This window comes from Gigantopelta aegis, chromosome 11 (assembly GCF_016097555.1).
Source record: "Gigantopelta aegis isolate Gae_Host chromosome 11, Gae_host_genome, whole genome shotgun sequence".
Classification (NCBI taxonomy): Eukaryota; Metazoa; Mollusca; class Gastropoda; order Neomphalida; family Peltospiridae; genus Gigantopelta; species Gigantopelta aegis.
This window is the reverse complement of record NC_054709.1, coordinates 32,394,094-32,415,370: the sequence shown is the minus strand read 5'-3', so window position 1 is coordinate 32,415,370 and position 21,277 is coordinate 32,394,094. Positions and strand designations below refer to the sequence as shown.

Sequence of the window (21,277 nt, the reverse complement as noted above, 5' to 3'; positions counted from 1 at the left end):
AAAAAAAAAGAGGAAAAAAAGGAAAAGAATAAGGTAATATATAGCTAGATATATAACTAGCTAAATACATTGATACATATATATGCATAATAGCATGAAAAATGTCAAGGTTGACCGACATAACTTGTTTCTACAGAAAAACACACCTGATAAATGTTCAACTCCCTCTGTCATGCATGTTTTTTTTAAAAAAAAAAAGAAAAAAAAGATTATTTACATTCTAAAATCCACGTACACAAGTATGTCATTAATAAGTAGTTGGAGACATTTTTTTTTTTTTATGCTGATTTAATACATACTGGCCTCATATTATACTTAAAATAAAAGATTCTTCCAAATGGGTTGTTATTTTTTAAAGAATTTTAGAGACTTTGTTTAAAATTTTAATTATTCTTACTTACCAGTTGTAACAAACCAGGGCTTGTAGATTATGGTAGCCCCACTCCCATGGCTAGTAGTATTCAGTGTTGGGCTAGTAAATAACTACTATAACTAGCCCGACGGCTAGTGGAAAAAAACCTTGTCAAATACTGCATTAACATATTTTTTAAATATGAATATCCTGCCCTCTTTTCACCCTCAATCTAAGGATTTTTAAGCTCTATGTCCCTCTTTATGTGACATATCTGATTATTACTTGTATTTATTTAAAGCAGGGCTAGTAAATATTTAATCATGGCTAGTACATTTTTAAAATCACTGATCCCATGGCTAGTGGATTTTTATAAAATTCTAGAAGCACTGCAAACTATAATGTTAATGTAATATGTGTCCTATTTTCAGTTCATTTCAACGTATTTTCGTGCTTATATCCAGTTATGGTTCAAGCATGCTGTCCTGGGCACACACCTCAGCTATCGTGGCTGTGTGTCCAGGCCAGTGAGTTAGTGGTTAGTTGTTCATGGTTCGTTGTTAGTCAGAGAGAAGAGGGTACAGTGGTCTTAAAGCTCGCTCTGGGTGGGAGCCAGTACCAGGCTGCGAACCCTGTACCTTCCAGCCTTATGCCTGATGGCTTAACCACGACAACACCAAGGCCGGTATATATCCTATTGTATGTACTCTGATACAGAAAAATGAGATATGTCCCCATATAACTGAAACTGCCACTAGGTGGATCTATAGCATACGTTATTTTAAACTAAAATTATATGTGTTAACTTTATTATATCAGGGGCGGCACAGACGGTACAGCTGGTACTTTTTGTTCGTTTATGGGTTATATTTATTGTATCGATCTGCGAAAATGGCCTTCACAGGTGAATTTGAAAGGCGAGATGACTGTAACTACATGTAAGTATACATATTAAACATGTATTCATAACAAATACAATTTTATGTATCACCATTATAATAACTAAGTAACTTTTTTATAATTATATACATTTAACTTTTTAAAAATTTAAAAATTAAATTAAAAAAACAAAATCTAAACCTTTATTTTGACAATCTACTTTAAAGACAAGAAAAGAAAGAAAAAAAACACCCCAGGATTTCCCTTCCTATTTTATATATTACTGGGTACACTTTTTTTCCAAAATCGTTTAAGATCTGTTGAAACTTTCATAGCAAATAGCAGCTTGATATTGAACAAAAAAAAGATTTTAAAAAAAGATAGAAGAGTTTTAATAAAAAAATTTAACAACAGGGTATAAGAATTCCCAAACAAAAAAAACAACCCCACCTAATCTGATGGAAATTAACAAAGTCACAAATGAAACTTACATGTAGCAATGTTTAACAACAACAATGAAACTCCCTTTATTAATACTGCAAATAATATGCGCTTCATTTAATGACTTAACTACAGTACATTGATTACATTGCCACTAACTTGAAACATTTAAATAATTTATAATAATAAGCATTTAGAGAATGTACAAAGTAAACCTTTATTTCTGAGTCGCAGCCACTATAATAATTTTAAAATTGTGAAGCGATCTCTGAAATTTGCATATTAAATTAATCGAGATGCTGAATGAAATATTCACTGATAGTCGATTTCTTTTATCTGAACAACTTACAGCTTTGAATAATTCCGGATTAATTAATCAGACAGAGGTGATACATACACGGTGCCAGGTAAAACTATAAACTTTGGTTTACAGAGGAAAACACTACAGTAACTATAACAAGCTAGGTAGTTCAGTTTGAAAGAAAAACAACAACAACGGAAATGTCTGTTTTACAACACCGTAACACATTTTAAACAGCTATTACATTTCTAACATATATATTCAACAAAATTAATTAAGGGCCAGGAGACCCTTTAATATACGTTAATTCTCATTATACGATAGACGAATTGACTTGTTGCATACTGTGAGAATACGTAAATCGGAATGACATTAGTCTTATATACAACAAGTCAAGTTGGAATCGTACCGATTAGAACATGTCCTATTTCTCACGACAAATCGTAATCTCTCAGCCAATCAAATCACATTAAAGTTCAACTGTTTTGTCTCCTCTTATTTTTTTTGTTGGGTTATAAAGTTAACATGTCAGAATCCACAAAACCTATTATTGTACATGTGTTGTCAATAACTGTTTTGTTACATAATATCAATACATTTTCTACATTCATGTTTTCTTTATTTTAGTGGAAATGTTTATGCACTTAAATTTCCCGAAAAAAATATTTTTAAAATGACAATCTTTGTTTGATGTCATAGAATCTTATGACATAACATCTTTCCATATACATGATTTGTGTTGCTATGACAAATCGCATGTGACAAGTAGCATAATGAGAACACTACTTTAGTAATTCTTTGTTCACATTATATTACGTTAGCAAGTTTTGATTAGATGACTTCCAAATGGTGTTTCAGTATTATCTGTCCTGCCTTACATGCAAAACCTTGCATGTTGTACATTTTTCATGCACTTACGAATACTAAAATGCACATTTGGCATGAATTCATTAATCTGTTAATATTTGTTTATACATTCTCAGTGATTCTGCCAAAAACTAAATTTTGGGGTATGATGCTATAGAATTTAATGCAACCAGTCAACATGGGGGCCTCCACCATAAAGAAAATGGGTTAAGTGCAGGGTTAGGGTTAAGAAAATCATACATTAATGATGAGAGTAATTAATTTTGTCAAAAGATTAACTTAAAAAAAACCAAATTGACAAACAAATCTGGGTATGGTGCCATACCCATTTTACCTTCTGGCAGAAACCCTGATTCTCAATTGTTGTTTAAATCATTAAGATACCATAACATCAACACTTTACAATGTAAGAAGGTGTACATGTGTGTATATATTTATTTCAATATTTAAAGAAAAATTTTCAAAATATCTACTAGCACTTAATAAATTTTGTTGAGTGTATCTGAGAATAGCAGGAAGAGCTTGATTCTATCAAGTATACTACACCACACAAATTAATTGTAATATGTTGATGTTTGAATCCTCCTTAATAAATGGATACACTCGTCTTGCTCTGTACCAATAACATTAAATGCTATTTTCAAATTTGTAAATGGACAGATGTTTCAAATTTCAAGCATGCATATGTATGTATGTATGTATGTATTGATGTATGAATATCTATATATTGTATGTATGTAGAGGTTGACTGTTACATACATAGATATTAACGCACTGGCGCAGGGGATAATTAAATCCTTTCTGGCCTCACAAATTGTCCCATGCCGTTGCTGGGACTCAAATCTGTGGCACTGAATCGTCCGTAAATTGCAAGACTAACCACGATACGCTCTGAGCTATCGAAGCTTCCATGTATGTATGTATGTATGTATGTACATGTATGTATATTAATTTAGTTATGCATGCAGATATATATATGTGGATAATGAAACTTTCTTATATATTTACTTATCAACTGACATCTCTTGATAATATTTTTAAACAAGTAAAATTACATAACTTCATACGTCCAATACTATTTTAATCATGAATGTCCAACCAGTACTTGTTTTACCTAACATACTAACAAGATCCAATCAGTAATTGTTTTACATAACATACTAGCAAGATCCAATCAGTAATTGTTTAATAAAACATACCTACAAGGTCCAGTCAAAACTAACTTTATAATGTACCATATATTAAATACTATCCAATCAACATTTGTTTAACATATACCACCATATTAGTAACATCAATCACCAACTCGTACAAAGAAACTAATTGAATATATAAGACATACATGTAAGATAGACAAAAAAGGTATGATAAATAGAAAATAGCTGACTATTGCAAGAAATAGATCTACTGTACTGCTAGAAATAAGCCCCAGGAGATTAAGGGTTTCACAATTTGTGATTTTTATTGCAGCATCAAATTTTAAATTATGTTGCATGTTTTTTTTAACTTCAGTTATAAATGATGATTTCTTATTTTCACACGTGGGTGTACTTTTTACTTCAATTTTAACATGTTAATACAACATTTTTGCAAATGCAATTTTTATTTTAATATAGAGATGCATGTATAAAAATTCTATAAATTATTAGAAGTTTAGTTATATATAGGAAAATATAATAATTAATTGTGATGATTACCTTTTTTTTTTTTTTTTTTTTAAAACAATATTTATTAACGTTTAACGTTTGGGATTGACCAACAGGCGATGCCTATATTAAGGTCTCTCCCTTTTAAGTAGGACATGCATCTAGGAACTAATTATTTTATCTTAAAAAATATTAAATAATTTAATGTGATGTAATTTTTCAAAATGGTACTCAATAAAATGTTTGCATTAAACATTAACTGCTATATAATAACTGTAGAAAAAAAAAGCTTCAATAGAAATCACAAACTGCCACGAAGCGACATAAAGAGAAAAGGGTTAGAGGTGTACAGTTAGCTCTCTAGGTAAACATACCTTCGTCACTGCCAATGCGACCTGCACATGTGCATAAAGAAATAAACACGGCAAGGTTAGTTTTACAAGGGAGATAACTCACCCAGTACGAAAACTACAAATGTCTCAACACGAAAGAACAACCGAAGCATGGCAATAACACCGTACACGCAAAACTAGCTAGCTTGTTTGCTTCTTACTATGCATGGATGCAAGGATGGACAGATGCACGGATGGCTGGATAGATGGATGGACGGATAGATCTATAGATGCACATATGGATGTACGGATGGACAGATGCACGGATGGATGGACGGATGGACAGATGAATGGATGGAGTCCATCAAGGGTGTTTGAACCTATATCCCACTTCGCCTCATGCCAGCACTTTACTACTGAGCTACATCCCATCCTGGATGGATGGATGGATGGACTGAATTATATATCAAAGCACGCATGGATGGGCGGATGGACAGATGAAGGAACAGATTCTGATTATGCATGGTAATATGGATAGATTGGAAAGAAAGAAATGATTTATTTAATGACACACTCAACACATTTTATTTATGGACCACATAGATATTGAGAGAGGAAACCTGCTATCACCACTTCATGGGCTACTCTTTTTATTTAGCAGCTAGGGGTCTTTTATATGCATTATACCACAGCCTTTGATATACAAGTCGTGGTGCACTGGCTGGAGCGAGAAATAGCCCAATAATGCTAAAATAAATAAATGGATTTGAGCATTTTCATTTAATTCGAGCATAAATCAACCTGCCCCCATACGCAATTGGCAGCCCGTACACCTATGGATGGATAGATGGATGGATGGATGGATGGATGGAGGGAGGGAGGGGGGGGGGAGGGAGGGAGGGATCAATCGATCCATGATTCCAATACAAGCAAAACAAAACACATGCTACTGTCATTCAGTCGTATGTTTATGACAAAAAATACATTGCCAAGATTTTCTCTTTTGTTGTATCAGTAACTAGAATTATTTCTAAGAGTTCATTTTGGTTTTTTAACCGATATTAATTAATCAGTAAATTTTATTTTATTCAATTTATATTCTAAGTACTTATCCTCACATGATAGAACATCCCAAGGACCATGTATATCATCTGAAAACTGTCAAGTATTTTATTTATTACAACAACAACAAAAACACCCCAACAATGTGTTTGAATTGTGCCACAGTGGAAAATCCTGTTTAGACTATCAAGATGAATGGACAGCACGGGAATGATTAGTAAGAGTTATCTCAGCACATTTTAAAAATAGCCATTTGGTTTTTAACATCAGTAATCTTGTACTGCTTTTAGAAATACATTGGCACTACATGTATATAAAGTAAAAAATAACAGCATGGGATCTTTTATATGCACTTTCCCAGACAGAAAAGTGCATACCATGACTTTAATGCACCATGAACAATTCATTTTTTGACGTGGCGCGGAAAACAGACATATACTGCATTGTTTATGTGGAAACTGTGCTATTGATAATCATAAATTCTTAATATTTACTTTTGATGTATCTGTTTTCACATGGATAATGGACATTAGTAGAGTAGTGGTTGAATTTGGAGAAACCCCAATGGATCCATCATGGAAGATATATAGAGGATACTCCCAGAGTATTTTGTGATATCATAATTTATCAGCACGAGTTGATAAAAGTATGAAAACCGAGGCTTGCCGAGGATTTTTATACTTTTATCAACGAGTGCTGATAAATTATACCACAAGACACGAGGGGAGTATTCTTTTTATCATCCATTATCATTCTTTTCATTTGCGACAATTGTAAACAGTGTCAGTAATGTGGATTGAATGTCATTATATTTGGCAGTGGTAGACTCGTTAACTAGCAGAACGACAGTGGCATGACGTCACTAATGTAAGGTTTTGTGCTGAAACATACACAGTGACGTAACAAAATAACGTCTTGTGATTAAAATTTGACCAATCAAGATTATAAGAAGTGATATCTCCTGCGGAGAATATCGCAGAGATATCACAGATTATAGTGCCCGCGAGATCTCCTACAAAAGGCTTTAATGGGTCATACATCCTATACCCTAGCACACTTCAGGCTAATATCACTCAGCTTCTTTCTGGGCCAAGACCAGTGTCAAACAAAATAAAAAATAAAAATAAATGCCAGTATCAATTGCAATTTATTACCCATATGGGCTAAAATATACGGGGTAATATTTTTTCGATCTCTGCACAGTGTGCAGATTGCTTCTACAGCCACTGATTGGCTGGCTTAAAAATCACGATGTTTGGTTGGTTGCTTGCTATGGCCGGAACTTCACTTTCATTCATATAATGTTTCCATTCATGAGTCAGATTACACGTACGTTATACGATCTACACAGATTTACAAAAAAAAATGGACTCATTTGTTTCGTAAACATGAAATGGTATATTTTCATAAGCAGCGGCTTTAGTAATATATAAAAATAATTATTTTCAAATGCAAATACAGTTGTATTATTTTGTACTGTAAACATTTGGCTGTAAAAAGAACGTCGTTAATGCTATGACGTCACTTACATTACGTCATATAATGCGCGTAAGATTATATGACGTAATGGCTGATGGCTTTGTTGTAGACTGCAGAGGAATTTTTACATTAAAAATCAGTTAAAATTGACAATGGGTAATAAAGAGAATAACCAACTCGCTACGAATTATCTGTCCCTCGTAAATGAATGTTGTAAAACCCTCGCCAAAGGCTCAGGTTTACAACATTCATTCACTCGGGACAGATAATTCGTAATTCCTCGTAGCTCGTTAGTTATTCTCTAAATACAGCGACACTTAATACAATTACATCGCAGAGGACAGTTGTTCAAATTAATAACTACGGTCAGTTCTTCTAAACTCAAAGCTAGACTGAAAATAAAGCACACACCAAAGCAAGTTCTAAATCACACTTGAATTGTTTTTCTTCTAAATAATTATGTTACATTTCAAGCAAAAGATAAAAAAAAATGACTTGGTGTGTTACATTAAAAGATGACTACATAATGGCAGGTTGCATGCTTACAATCTGGCCATTTGGTGTCTAACCTGGCTACGAATTTAATAGGATTCAGTGGTTCCGAGGATCCCTGATTTTTGGGTCAGATGCATAAGATTGTGAGACAGAATCCCAAAATATCTAGACTACCATCATTTTTATGATTCCGGCGGAATACAAAAAAACACACAAAAAACTACACACCCCACCCCACCCCCCCATATTCAATGCATACTAAGTGTCATAATACGGCTCTTGCTATAGAGACTAAAGTTAAAAGATTGTTTTGTTTTACAACACTACTAGAGCACACTGATTTATTAATCATTGGCTATTGGATGTCAAACATTTGGTAATTTTGACACACTGTCTTAATTAGCGAGGAAACCCGCTACACTTTTCCATTAGTAGCAAGGGATTTTTTATATACACCATCCCAGACAGGACAGCACATACCACGGTCTATGATATACCAGTTGTGGTGCACTGGCTGGAATGAGAAACCAAATGGAGTATTGAAATCAGATTCATACTGACAAAGTTATGGTTAAAAGGTTTGTTTTGTTTAATGACACCACTAGAGCACATTGATTAATTAATCATCGACTATTGGATGTCAAAAATTTAGTAATTCGGACTCATGGTCATCAACGAAACCTGCTACAATTTTCCATTAGCAGCAAGGGATCTTTTACATGCACCATCCCACAGACAGGAAAGCACATACCACAGCCTTTGACCAGTTGTGGTGTACTGGTTGGAAGAAAGAAAAAACGCCAATCAGTTGAATGGATCCACTGAGGTGGTTCGATCCTGCGACACGCACACCTTAGGCGAGCTCTCAACTGACTGAGCTAAATCCCGCCCCAACAAGTTATGGATGCAAGGCCTATAATTTTTATCATTATTATTATTTTATTTAAAAAAATATATATTTTGACTAAGATTGCTAAGTTTTAAAAGTACTGGTGTATCTAATGTAACAAAAAAGAAAAAAAAAGAAAAGAAAAAAAGAATAAGACCTTTTTAAAATGTCGGCTGTATTTTCTGTTTATGTTTAAAACAGTGTTTACTGTAACCATATAAACAAATCTATGACTCAATTATTTCCTTTCCAATGCCAATTTTGTGGTTTGGCAAACCAGTTATATAAATTATATTAAACCATGTAATTATACTGATTTATTAAATTGTAATTAAACAATAATTATAATCTGTATTGATATTTAGTTTTTTCTATGGCAAATGAAACAACAAACAAGCGATGAAAACTTCACCTCTAAGATGTTCAAAATGAAAAAAAACAGGGCTAGCGCTGGGTCAGCAAAATATTTTGCCAAATTATCTATCAAACTTCTCTCTTTTTTTTGAAACCCAGTTATTTTGTAACAAAATATTAATTAATACTTTGAATTATTTCGTCAAATTAAAATAAAATTCGCCAGTTGTTTTTAAAATTCATAATTGGTGAATTTGGCAAGTGCCAGAGCTAGCCCTGAAAACAAATAAGCCATGTCTAGTGGAATAAGTAATCCGTAGAGTTACCTTCTCTTCTCCGGCGTGAACCTTTAGCAGAAGTAGGTCGGGGAATTCGAGCAGGAGATTCCTGAAATTGGTATTAACCAAACTGAAGTTAGAACAAAATGTTCAAATAATTAAATTTTCTTTGCGTCTATACACTTTACGGCAATCTGATTGGTCCAGAGGTGCTTACTTTTTTTCGTTCATATCTCGATGAACCAAAAAAAATTAAACCACGCCTACTAACCCCCTGTTGGCGAAAATTAAACGGTTCCACCAACAGCATAAATGTTAGACACGTTCTCTTCCTTCACTTTCATAACATATGAACTAAACACGAATAGGACAATTCCTTCCAATATAACTAAACGATCCGTAAAAATGCACAGCAGCTCGAGGAAATGACGTCATTTACAAAAAAAATCACCTGATTCAAATGATAGTGAATGAACGTTCGCATTCTTACGCGATATAAGTATCAATGAAGTTTACACAAACAATACTACAGGCATATTTAAAGCTAAACAAAATAAATTCAGTTATGTATTGTTAAAGTATGCATATAAATTTAATTATAAGATTTGACCGCAATTATTTTTTGGTGCAGGCGAGTATGAACCAAAAAAACCGATGTGCACACTTTTGTATGACCCGCTACGTGGGCTCATACAATGTGCACATCGTTTTTTCGGTTCATACTTGCATGAACCAAAAAATAATTGAGGTCAATTCTTAAATGAATTTAAAGCAGCTGATCCGCTTTTAGACAGTGACAAATATGTTTGGCTGTTCTAGTACATATTTATGGTTTGATTAAATTGTCAAGTTTGGCAAACTCAATGCGCTTCTGACCATCATGGTGTTTGCAGCAAAAGTTATGGTTTCTTTTGTTCAACGACACCACTGTTATTGAATGTTAAACATTTGTTAATTATGACACATAGTCATTAGATGAAACCCGCTACATTTTTCCTAATGCAGAAAGGGATCTTTTATATGTACTTTCCCACAGACAGGAAAGCACATACCACAGCCATTGACCAGTTGTGGTGCACTGGTTGGAACGAAAACAAACCCCAACCAGTTGAATGGATCCACCGAGGTGGTTCGATCCTGTGACACAAGCACCTCAAGCGAGCACTCAAACCACTGAGCTAAACGCCACCCCAGTAGCAATTCAAAATTAATTACTTCCTGGGTTTTTAAATAAAGAAAAGAAACAAATGTTTTATTTAATGACACACACAAGACATTTTAATTACGGCTATACGAACACATGGTTAAGGACCACAAAAACACTACTAGAGAAGAAACCTGCTGCTGTCACTCCATGGTGTACTTTTTCATTAGCAGCAATGGGATGTTTTTTTGTGCACCATTCCAAATAGGGATAGTACATACCACAGTGTTTGTTACACCCATTGTGTAGTACTGGCTGAAAGAAGAAATCGCCCAATGGGTCCATCGACTAAGATCGATCGTAGACAGACTGCGCATCAAGTGAGCGTTTTACAACCGGTATATGTTTAACACTATTAGAAGGCACACACCTGTTTTTCATGTTCCTTCGTTGGTTCTCCGGGATGTTGATTCTCTTTACCAGAGTCACCTCTCTGAAAATAAAACAAACACTTTAATCAACACTATTTAAATGTCTGATTTAGTCGAGTCCCAAAATCCAAAATGTTTGTGATAAATCCTTATAGTTAAGAACGAAACAGTGATATTATCCCTATTCTAATAATACATCTATTAGGAATATCTGTAAAAAAAATATTTTTATAAATATGTTTTTATTAAAGAAACCCCACAAATCTTAAAAAACTAAATTATCTATTCTCCTTATTTTTTCTTTCTCTTCATATGACATCAATGACTTAGGAGCAAAGTAACTGGCAAATTTATCAATATTTATTTTGAACATTATTTATTGTAATACTAAAACATTTATTTTAAAAATGGTTTGCTGTTGATTTCTGTTGTAAAATGTATGGATATGATAAGAGTTTACATTTGTGAAGCAGTGTTTCATATTGAGTTATTTCGAGGGATTCACCTGGATTAAGTTTTGACAAAAACCACGTTGATGGGGTAGGACTATAAGTTTATAACTTTTACTAACATATTTTCACTTATTGTTTTCATAAATACATAAAATAATATTCATTTATGAAAGGGTAAGTATTATTTTTGTGAATTTTTAAAAATGTTGCGATATTTTTAAAGTAGTTAATGTTGTTTAAAATTGTATTTAAAAATCGATAGTATTTTCCATCTTGTCTTCTTTATCAATTAAAAAGTATGTTCTAAACAAACATGGTGTACTTCAGATTGTGATACAATTATTTCTCATAAACCTGCCTGTGCCATTTTGGGAACACAGACTAGAAGATCAGGCGACAAGACACATGATCAAAATGAATGCAGCAATGGATCAATGACCAGACCTTACATGGTGTGGGTGGGTGGGTGTCCACTGCTGTTAACTAAGTGTTAAAAGTTACAATGGAACAAAATAATAACAATAACATCATATTCATTTAAGTTAGTGGGTGTTTTTTTAATATTATTTATATCGATGTTTAAATATAATGGAAGATACAGGAGATATATATATATATGTATATATATACCACACGACGCTACATGACAGAATATTAGATGGATTTTCAGAATTGTGTCATCATGGTACATCCTGGTTGTCCATGACAGCGTACATACCGGTATATTGTCCGATTTATCATGAAAATTAACCAATGAAAAAAAGGACGTATATGCCATTTGTATTAGAATAATATTTCTTACAATACTCAACAGTTTGTTAACATACATGTACCTCTCAGCCTCAAGTCTGATGGCGTAACCACTACACCAATAAGGCACGTTATATGTATAGCGTGTTAAAAGGGAACTGATGAATTGGCATATACATGTATATTTACTCTATAATAATCAGGTTCTTAACATACTATCTACATGTATATAAAACTATAACACTGTAACAAAACAATAAACTAAACAATTAAAAAACCCAAGTAAACAGCAGGCATATACAAGAATTGAAAGCCAACAATAAACACTCAAACCTTTCATGAAAACAAAATATACTTTAATTATAATAAATCCTGTGATAAGTGGCAACCAAAGGGAGCATCCAAATGCAGGTATCTGAGAATTGAAACTTGGTGTGAACCATTTATAGGTAAAGCAAAAACAAATTCAGGTAACCCATTTTTTCTTCTTCGTAACTCGTCATAACAATGTAAGTAATGTCCTAAATTTAACGTGCGAAAGGAAAACCGTCAGGGTTTTTCTGCCATAGGGTAAAATGGGTATGGCGCCATACCCAAAATTTTTACAGAATTTTTTCTTTAAGTTAACCTCTTGACAAAATTAATTACTGTTATCATTACTTTATGATTTTCTTAACCCTAACCTTAAATTTAACCCATTTTCTTTCTAGGGGAGGCCCCTCCATACCCCCTGTTGACTGTGGTTGCATTCAGTTCCATAGCACCATACCCAAAAATGTATTTCTGGCAGAAACACTGAAACGGGAAAAAAACCCTAGATTTACGCAACACATAACTGAAACGATTGTTCGGACAATTTTCAGTGGCCAAAAATGTGACTGTTTAAGGCAGATGCCTGTCTAATACAGGTCACTTTGTACTACACTAGATGATTTGGAGGAATAAAAAATGACCACTTAAGACAGGTGCCTGTTTAATACAGGTGAGCAGGTTTGACTGAACACGCTAACATTAAAAGAAAGCACAACTTGTAAATTCAGTTACATCATAAAATGTTAAAAACATCTGATGTATAAAGAATAAAAGATAAAAAGATGGCTGTATGTTTGGCATGACGGTTATAACAACATGTAGATCATTATGTCACATAATGTAATGGACAACACATGACATTCTTTAACGACAAGCTTCAATAATAGAAGAATATATAACTATAACAGGACCAGAGATTAATCTGTCGTTTGCCACATCGCCAGATGCAATTTAAAGTTGAATTTGGCAAATATATGTCATTACCAATTCACCAAAAACTAATTTGAAAACTGTGTTATGTTTGTATGTGGATAGCTATTCTTGAAAATAATAATGTTTGGTGTCCAGCCTATACCATACAGGACATACTAAAATGGACATCACGCGTGTGAGTTTTTTGATGGGCTCAACTACATGTATATATAACTCCAGGGAACATTTTATTTTCAAAATCATGATTAACAATATTTCTAGTCAATTGAAAATTAATTAGCAATTACTGTTTAATGTTTTAAAATTTTGTAGCAATTTCTAAAACTTGCGTAGCGAAGCACAATGTGATTCTGAACAAAATGTTCCCTAAACTCATGAAAATATATTTTGTTTTTCTTTAAAAACAGTGGATTAAAAATGTTCATCAAATATAATTTTTAAACATGCATTCAGACAAACATGTGAGTCAAATTTCAATAATTCAGGATATAAAGTTAGCCTAGAACAAAAATGCAAAAGTTGACAACATCACCGCCAGAAAAATAAAAAACTATATCATCTTTCAACTCAACATGTTGAGGCCAGACAAAAACAGCAAACCAGGTAAAAACACTCAACTCAGAAATTTGAACATCAGGCCATAGGACTTCAGAAATCAGTATTTATACAGACCACTGTTGTATGTAAAAAAAACAAAAACATTTTTTTTTTTTTTTAACCGCTTGGCTCTTTAGGAACACAATGAAAAATAGACCAATTGCATTCTTGAAATCTAAAGGCCTGGAAAACAAAAAAACAATCAACGCTGTTATAAAAAAGGAACATCTTTTCCAAACAAGGAAACGTATACGTGTTTCAGTCTGCGTGAAGATGAGTCGGACTTCGTGCCATGTTTTGACTCTGCTCTCACTATCTGACTTGACGACGACGCTCTCGAAGTCTTCGCCACTGACGATGAGGAACTTTTTGACGTCACAGACAAACTTTTTATGGCAGACGACCGACGACCTTTCGCTGCGCCTGAAGCATGACCATGACCTGCCAGCTCTGCTGGTTTAGATGTCGACGACGGCTGGGCGATGCTGATTTGAGAGGTGCTCCCGTGGACAGCCTTCTCAGGACTCTTCACAACCGCCCCCGGTTTCTCCGCACCTTCTTTTGACTTGGAGTCTCGGTGACCTGACGTCCGGTTCTTGGATCCGCCTTTTCGTTTGCGGTCAACATCGGTCTGCACAGAGACCGGGTTTTCACCCCATGAACCAATTTCCTGCCGACCCAGTTCTGACGAGCAGCTCATCTTCTTCTTGATGACAGGGGCTTCCCCGGCTTCGTGTTCAGTGTTACCAGTGGTCAAGTCTTTCTTGGGCGTGAAATCACCTTCCACTTGGCACTTGTCAACCAGTCGACTGTCTGGGTGATTCGGCTGATGGACGGTTTGAGACATTATTATTATTTTGTTTTATTTAACGACACCACTAGAGGACATTGAATTATTAATCATCGGCTATTGGATATCAAACATTTGGTAATTCCGATTTAAAAAAAATCAGTTATTTGAATGAAATTTTATACCGACATTGATATTCTAAGAAAGAAAAGTAATTATTATCTCATTTTAATTGTAATAATGGCTGTATTTGCCATCTGGAAGGTATGGAGGCAGTGTTCTCGCTGCTCCATTTAAGTGGGGCAGCCCGCCCCGCTATTCCATTTTGCCACCCTCCTTTATTTTTGTGCGCCCCTCTTTATTTTCCAGCACCAATCTCCGCTATTTCCAAATACACACTTTTTTCCACAAAAAACAACAATGATCAGTCTGCACACTGGACATCAAAGGAAACAAGCCGCGCTGTGTACAAAAAACCAATTGACGAAACAATTATGACAGTTACCGTAACGTAATTTAACAGTCTTTTTAACAGCCTCTATTTTGTCCCATATCTGTATCCATTTGTATGTTTAATAGACATAATAAAAGTTATATTTTATTTGAGCAATGAAAACATTTTTATTTTTTACGGATTCGGAAATCTCTGATTGAAAAAACCCTCACTTATTTGTCGCCAAATTTGTCACGTCATCAGAACGGTCATTCTGTCTTTTGTTTCCACTAACTATCGTCTGATATTTTGTCCTCGGTTGCAGATATAATTGGTTTTAACTGATGATTTTTACTTTCTGTCATTTCTGTCATTCTGTTTATTCAGCAGTTCTTTATAAAATATTGTAAACTTTTCATTTTGGGGGGATATGAATGCTTATAAAAACAATGGAAGTGGTAGTGTTTATCATTAAAATCATTTATCTTGAGTGCCAAATAATATATACACCGCCTTTACAAAAACGAAACTATCAGCTGGCGATAATATTTTATCACAGCAATCGATTCATTCGTTGATAATGGAAATAACAAAAAATGTATCCGACATTAGGGGATCATTTTACAAACATCTTTATTGTTTTTCGTATATCTTGAAATCTTTATTAAAAATAATAATATTAAAACTTTGACCGGTTCAGCAAAACTGGAACTGTCCGTGAATGTCAGACCGATATTATCTTCGGTTCAATTAAAAGACGAGTATGTCTTTTCACAAGTCTACCAACACAACAATATGGTAACCAACCCACCCCCCCCCCCCCTTTTTTTTTTTGCTTTTCGTTTATTTTTTTTAAGGGTGTGGTGCCGAGTGGCTGCCCTCCTTTAATTTTCACCCAGCGAGAACAATGGGAGGGTAAAATTACACACCCGAAAATCTTAGAAATTAATGGATATATATTTGGTGGTGGTGGGGGGGGGGGGGGGGGGGGGGGGGGGGGGGGGGGGGGGGGGGGGGGGGGGGGGAGAAGACAGATGATAGAAATAAACTGCTATTTAAAAATTTGTCAAAGCACATGCGAAATGCAGCATCCAATTTCAAAAGATTTCAAGCCTATAACCACTTAATAGAGGTCTGTTTTATTTATATTACATACCCTCAAATTATTTTCTGGCATAAAGCCTGCCATACAACACCAAGAGCATCATTTTAACTGGATCAAAGTGAACAAAATAATCTCTGTAAACATACACAGTTGATTGAACAATTGAAAACATATTTTACTGAATAAAAAACAAAAGGAACTGGGTACAGGTTTGCCAACTTACCTGCCCTCTCCTATATACACATATTAATAACAGCTAACATGGGAATGCAACTGTGATGGGACACACTAAGTCTTGTGATACAATATTTATTTCCATATGTTGACGACAGTGACTGAACAGGAATATGTAGCGTGATGATGCTAGCACTGAATAAATGAATGAATGAATGAATGAATGTTCAATGACAGCTACTGGGTGTCAAATAAACATAAAATACCAAATTAAAAATAGTAAAAATGTTATCTGTGAGTAGCTAACATACCTAAAATTATTCTCAAAGCTGACTGCACTTCGCACTTTTTAAGACCTTTTTTTGTATAACCAAGATTGGAAGGAAGACGGGAATGCACTCAACACATTAATTATGGTTACATCACATTTGGTAGCTTGGACGGAATACAAGATTTTGTGACAATGGTGTGGTTAAATACGGCATGTCAGAGATGATTTGAAATGAATGAGGATTACGTACCCGTTTTGATTTTTTTTCTTTGGATCTTTCATCCCTGTCCTTCTCTTTATCCTTTTCCCTGTCCTTCTCTCTATCATGATCGTCCCCTTTCCCTTCGTCTCGGCTTCTCTCCCTTGAGCTGTCTTTGTCACGAGATCGGTGCTTTTCTTTATCTTTGTCTCGTCTCTCCTGGAAAATTAAATTCTGTTTAACCTTCTGGATATTGCAGGTTCGATATCTCGCCCAATGTCACACAAGTAGACACACTGTATACACTGTAAACAGTGCATTCCCCAATTCAAATTTCTTTACTGGAAATAATAACAGGACAACAGGGAATAGATTAATCGAGACTATGGTAGATTTAGGTTTTTTTTATTTCAAGTGGTTTTCGGTGAGTATTTTCACCTGTCAACAATGGTGGAACATTGTGGTCATTTGAGGTATTGATAGCTGATTGTGACAGCTAATTTGATAATAAATTTGATCGTTTTACCAACAACGGAAATTGCGATATGAATTGTAGTTCATTTACAAAACTGTGGTCTGCAAAACAGTGACTGGGAATAATGACCATAAATATCAGACAGCTAACCCATATTTCCCTTAATTTTTAACCAAATTAACTCATCTAAAATATCACAAAAATTACCAACCCCCTCCCCACAAAAATTGTACTTATCTTTACACATATGAACATTATTTTATGTATTAAATTTTATAAACTATTCCAAGTGAAAATATGTCGGTCAAAGTTATAAACTTGTACCCAATCAACATGGTTTTTTATCAAAAATAATCCAGTAGTCTTGTGGTTAATGACACCACTAGAGCACATTGATGAATTAATCATCATCTATTACATTTAGGGGCAGGATGTAGCCCAGTGGTAAGATGCTCGCTCGATGCGCGGTCGGCATGGGATCGATCCCCGTCGGTGGGCCCATTGGGCTATTTCTCGTTCCAGCCAGTGCACCACAACTGGTATATCAAAGGTCGTGGTATGTACTACCCTGTCTGTGGGATGGTGCATATAAAAGATCCCTTGCTGCTAATCGAAAAGAGTAGTCCATGAAGTGGCGACAGCGGGTTTCCTATCTCAATATCTGTGTGGTCCTCAACCATATGTCTGACACCATGTAACCGTAAATAAAATGTGTTGAGAGCGTCGTTAAATAAAACATTTCTTTCTTTTCTTTCTTTCTATTACATTTAAAAGATCTCACCGTTTTACTACAGTGAGCTGCACTCTTACTCCACAGCATTCCCTGGGACTACTTCAGAGTCGTTTTTAGCTGCCCTTAACCTTCGGACTACTGCATTAATTTTTCACAAAAACCACATTGAAGGGACAAATTTATAACTTTTACTCAGATATTTTAACTTATTGTTTTTTTTTATAAATATATAAAATAAAGTTTATATTTGAATCGGTAAGTATTATTTTTGTAGGTTTTTCAAATTTTTATATTTTAGATCAGTTAATGTTGATTAAAATTAGGCAAAACATCTACATACGGGCATTCGCTTATAACAATTACATTAGCAATGTAGTCAATCACAATTACAATTACGATTACATTTACTTACGGGCAATCCCCGATTACGATTACATTAGCAATTCTCAAACATTGTAATCAATTACGACTGTGATTACACGAAAACAATCAATTACTGAATTACCCCATCTCTGATATATATATATGTGTGTGTGCAAATGCATTCCCCCTCCCCCTTCAAATTTATAGTATTTCTAATGTCCTGAACATATAACATTAAAAATAAAAATTTCACCCACTGCCCCGCTGTTTATTTTCTTGTGGCTTTACCTCAGGTTTGTGTTTTTTCTTCTCTCTATCTTTTTCCGGGTCTGTCTTCTCTTCTCCTTCTTCTGAGGCGACTTTGTTGAACTTCTTCACATACTCTTCATTGTTTACCTTCGGAAAACAAAACCCACACACCAGACACATCAGGAAGATCTCACAGAACGGCAACTCAGCACATTCAAAACTATGATTATTTGGAATGTAACATGTGATTTCAATACTTAGTGGAGAGAAAGAAGGTGGATGGGGGCAGAGAAAAAGAGGGGGAAAGAGGGGAGGTAGGGATGGAGGATGGGAGGGAGAGATTTTTTTCCCGTATCCAGCCTTTGAGTTACCAGTCATGGGGCATTGGTCAGGACAGGATAAGCCATGCCTATGGGTGTCACGATACACCAATGCATCATGATACTACTGGTGACGATACAATACACAATACCCTTGCTTGTGTATCGATTCCTACTCTGACCATGTATTGATTCCTATATTAATTCTGTATTCATTTACCAACATCAATATGTACTGGCATGTACATATTGATAAGTTATTTCCATCACAAAAAAACCCAACAATATGTCTATGATGTGGTATTTCTACATTAAAACTGTGTTTAATCAGTGTTTCACTTTTATCAGGTTTATTTATTATTTTTATATCACTTCACTGTAAAAACACTGAGAATCAGGTATCGTGAAATGTATCATATCGTGGGCTATGTATTGCAACACACCTACCCATGCCCACTGAAAAAATCCGAAAACACTGCACAGATGATTAAAAATTCAGAAAATGTTCATCTGGAAACGTAACAAAAGAATACTGTCATACCTTTAATTTAATGGCCTCTGCAAGAGCCTGCAAGAACTCATTGGTTTTTTCCGGTTCACTCCCAGCAACAATCTTCTGTGGCCGAACTGCCAGTGATTTCCCTGTCACCATAGCTGAACATACAAGTAAAAGAAAACAAATATTTTGTTTAAGGACACCTCTGCTATTTTAAACTGCAACTATTTGTTGGCTAACATAGTTACTTCAACAGTCAGGAGAGAGAGAGTGGGGTGGGGGTGGGGGTGGGGGTGGGGGGATGAATGGGGGGGGGGGTGGTGGGGAGGGAGTATAAAAGCTGAAGACTTATTCTTGATGTGACTTTGATACATACTGGTATTTATCCAGGACTGGTTTGTCAATGTTTTATGCCCAGATGGGATTGACAAAAATAAACATTATTTAATCATAATTACGATTCTTTTTTTAAGCCATTGAATGATGTACTAATGTACCATTATCAGTCTGAACCAGGAAAGACGAGTGATCACCCACTCCCCTCCACACAGATCTGAAAGGTTTTAGGAGAGAGCTGCAAACTGATCACATTTCAACAAAAATTGGTCCTCATTTTATTTGAACCTGAATGTGATTCCTCGACTAGCACAATTTCAGGAGAGTGATCTTCAGCGTGCCTTAATTTTGTTCCTGGTGATTATTAAATTAACTGACCGAAACAGAAATATTTACATATCAGATTGGTGGAACTTTCAGTGCCACTTGTGTATACAGTATTGGGAATGAGTCTACGTTCATAACCATAGAATGCCTGGTTAAAGCTATAGCATATATCTTTTAGAAATACACTCTACTGACAAGACGAGACCGCTGACAATTTAGACCACTTCAAATCAGGGAACATTTTGTTTTCAAAATCTTGATTAGTGATATTTCTAGTCAATTAAAAATTGATTAACAACTACTGTTTGGGTTGGGGGGTTTTTGGTTTTTTGGGGGGTTTTTTAAAGTTTTTTTAAGAAAATAACATTTTATGTGCATGTATACCACGAACACACTTACTGTAAAATAATACATAATCTTGCACTGTTGCAGACATACTTTAAAGAGAGTTTACCCCGAGTGTGCTGCCATTATAGCATAGTTTTGACTAACAGAGCATCTTTAACAACTTAAATTACATATATAATACATGTTCTTGTTTAACATGTTGGTGTCTGTCTACACGATATGTTTCTGCTTATCTTAATAGTTGTAGTAGCCCTACTTTTTAATATTTATAAATTGTGTAGCGATCTCTGAATCTTGCGTAGCAAATTGCGATGCGATACTGAACAAAAAATTCCCTGCTAATGATCATGAACATAAACTCAGATATATGAGGTAGAAAAATTACCAGTGAGTACAGTGTTATCTATTTTCTAATACTTACATACAAAATCAATGCCCTTTTGTAGAAAAGCAATTTTTGAATCTCGATCCTACAAAATAAAACATGCACATTGTATATCTAACTATAGAAATATTTCTTTCAACATTCATTCTACTGAAAAGCTGCCGTATTTAATATTATTAGTATGTACAACAAGTTCCAGTTTTATGCCAGAAATAACAATTTGAGAGTACATAATAAAAAAACAGACCATAAGTAGCCCATTAAGTACCGTATGGGTTG

At 34.6% G+C, this 21,277-nt stretch overlaps 1 protein-coding gene across 4 annotated transcripts in view; it reads right to left on the bottom strand.

Annotated features, from left to right (window-relative positions):
- Positions 1–21,277, bottom strand: part of LOC121385164 (TRAF3-interacting protein 1-like) — a 38,570-nt gene that overhangs the window by 14,061 nt on the left and 3,232 nt on the right. Inside the window, exons 3-11 of one of the 4 annotated variants that reach the window (XM_041515708.1) lie at positions 21,035–21,083; positions 19,648–19,760; positions 18,826–18,933; positions 17,018–17,185; positions 14,248–14,820; positions 10,950–11,012; positions 9,424–9,484; positions 4,861–4,881; positions 147–167 (exon numbers count right to left, since the gene is read on the bottom strand). In XM_041515708.1, coding sequence (XP_041371642.1) covers positions 147–167; positions 4,861–4,881; positions 9,424–9,484; positions 10,950–11,012; positions 14,248–14,820; positions 17,018–17,185; positions 18,826–18,933; positions 19,648–19,760; positions 21,035–21,083 — 1,177 coding nt within the window. The remainder of the gene's footprint in view (positions 1–146; positions 168–4,860; positions 4,882–9,423; positions 9,485–10,949; positions 11,013–14,247; positions 14,821–17,017; positions 17,186–18,825; positions 18,934–19,647; positions 19,761–21,034; positions 21,084–21,277) is intronic. The other 3 variants (XM_041515709.1, XM_041515711.1, XM_041515710.1) reach the window with 3 other exon arrangements.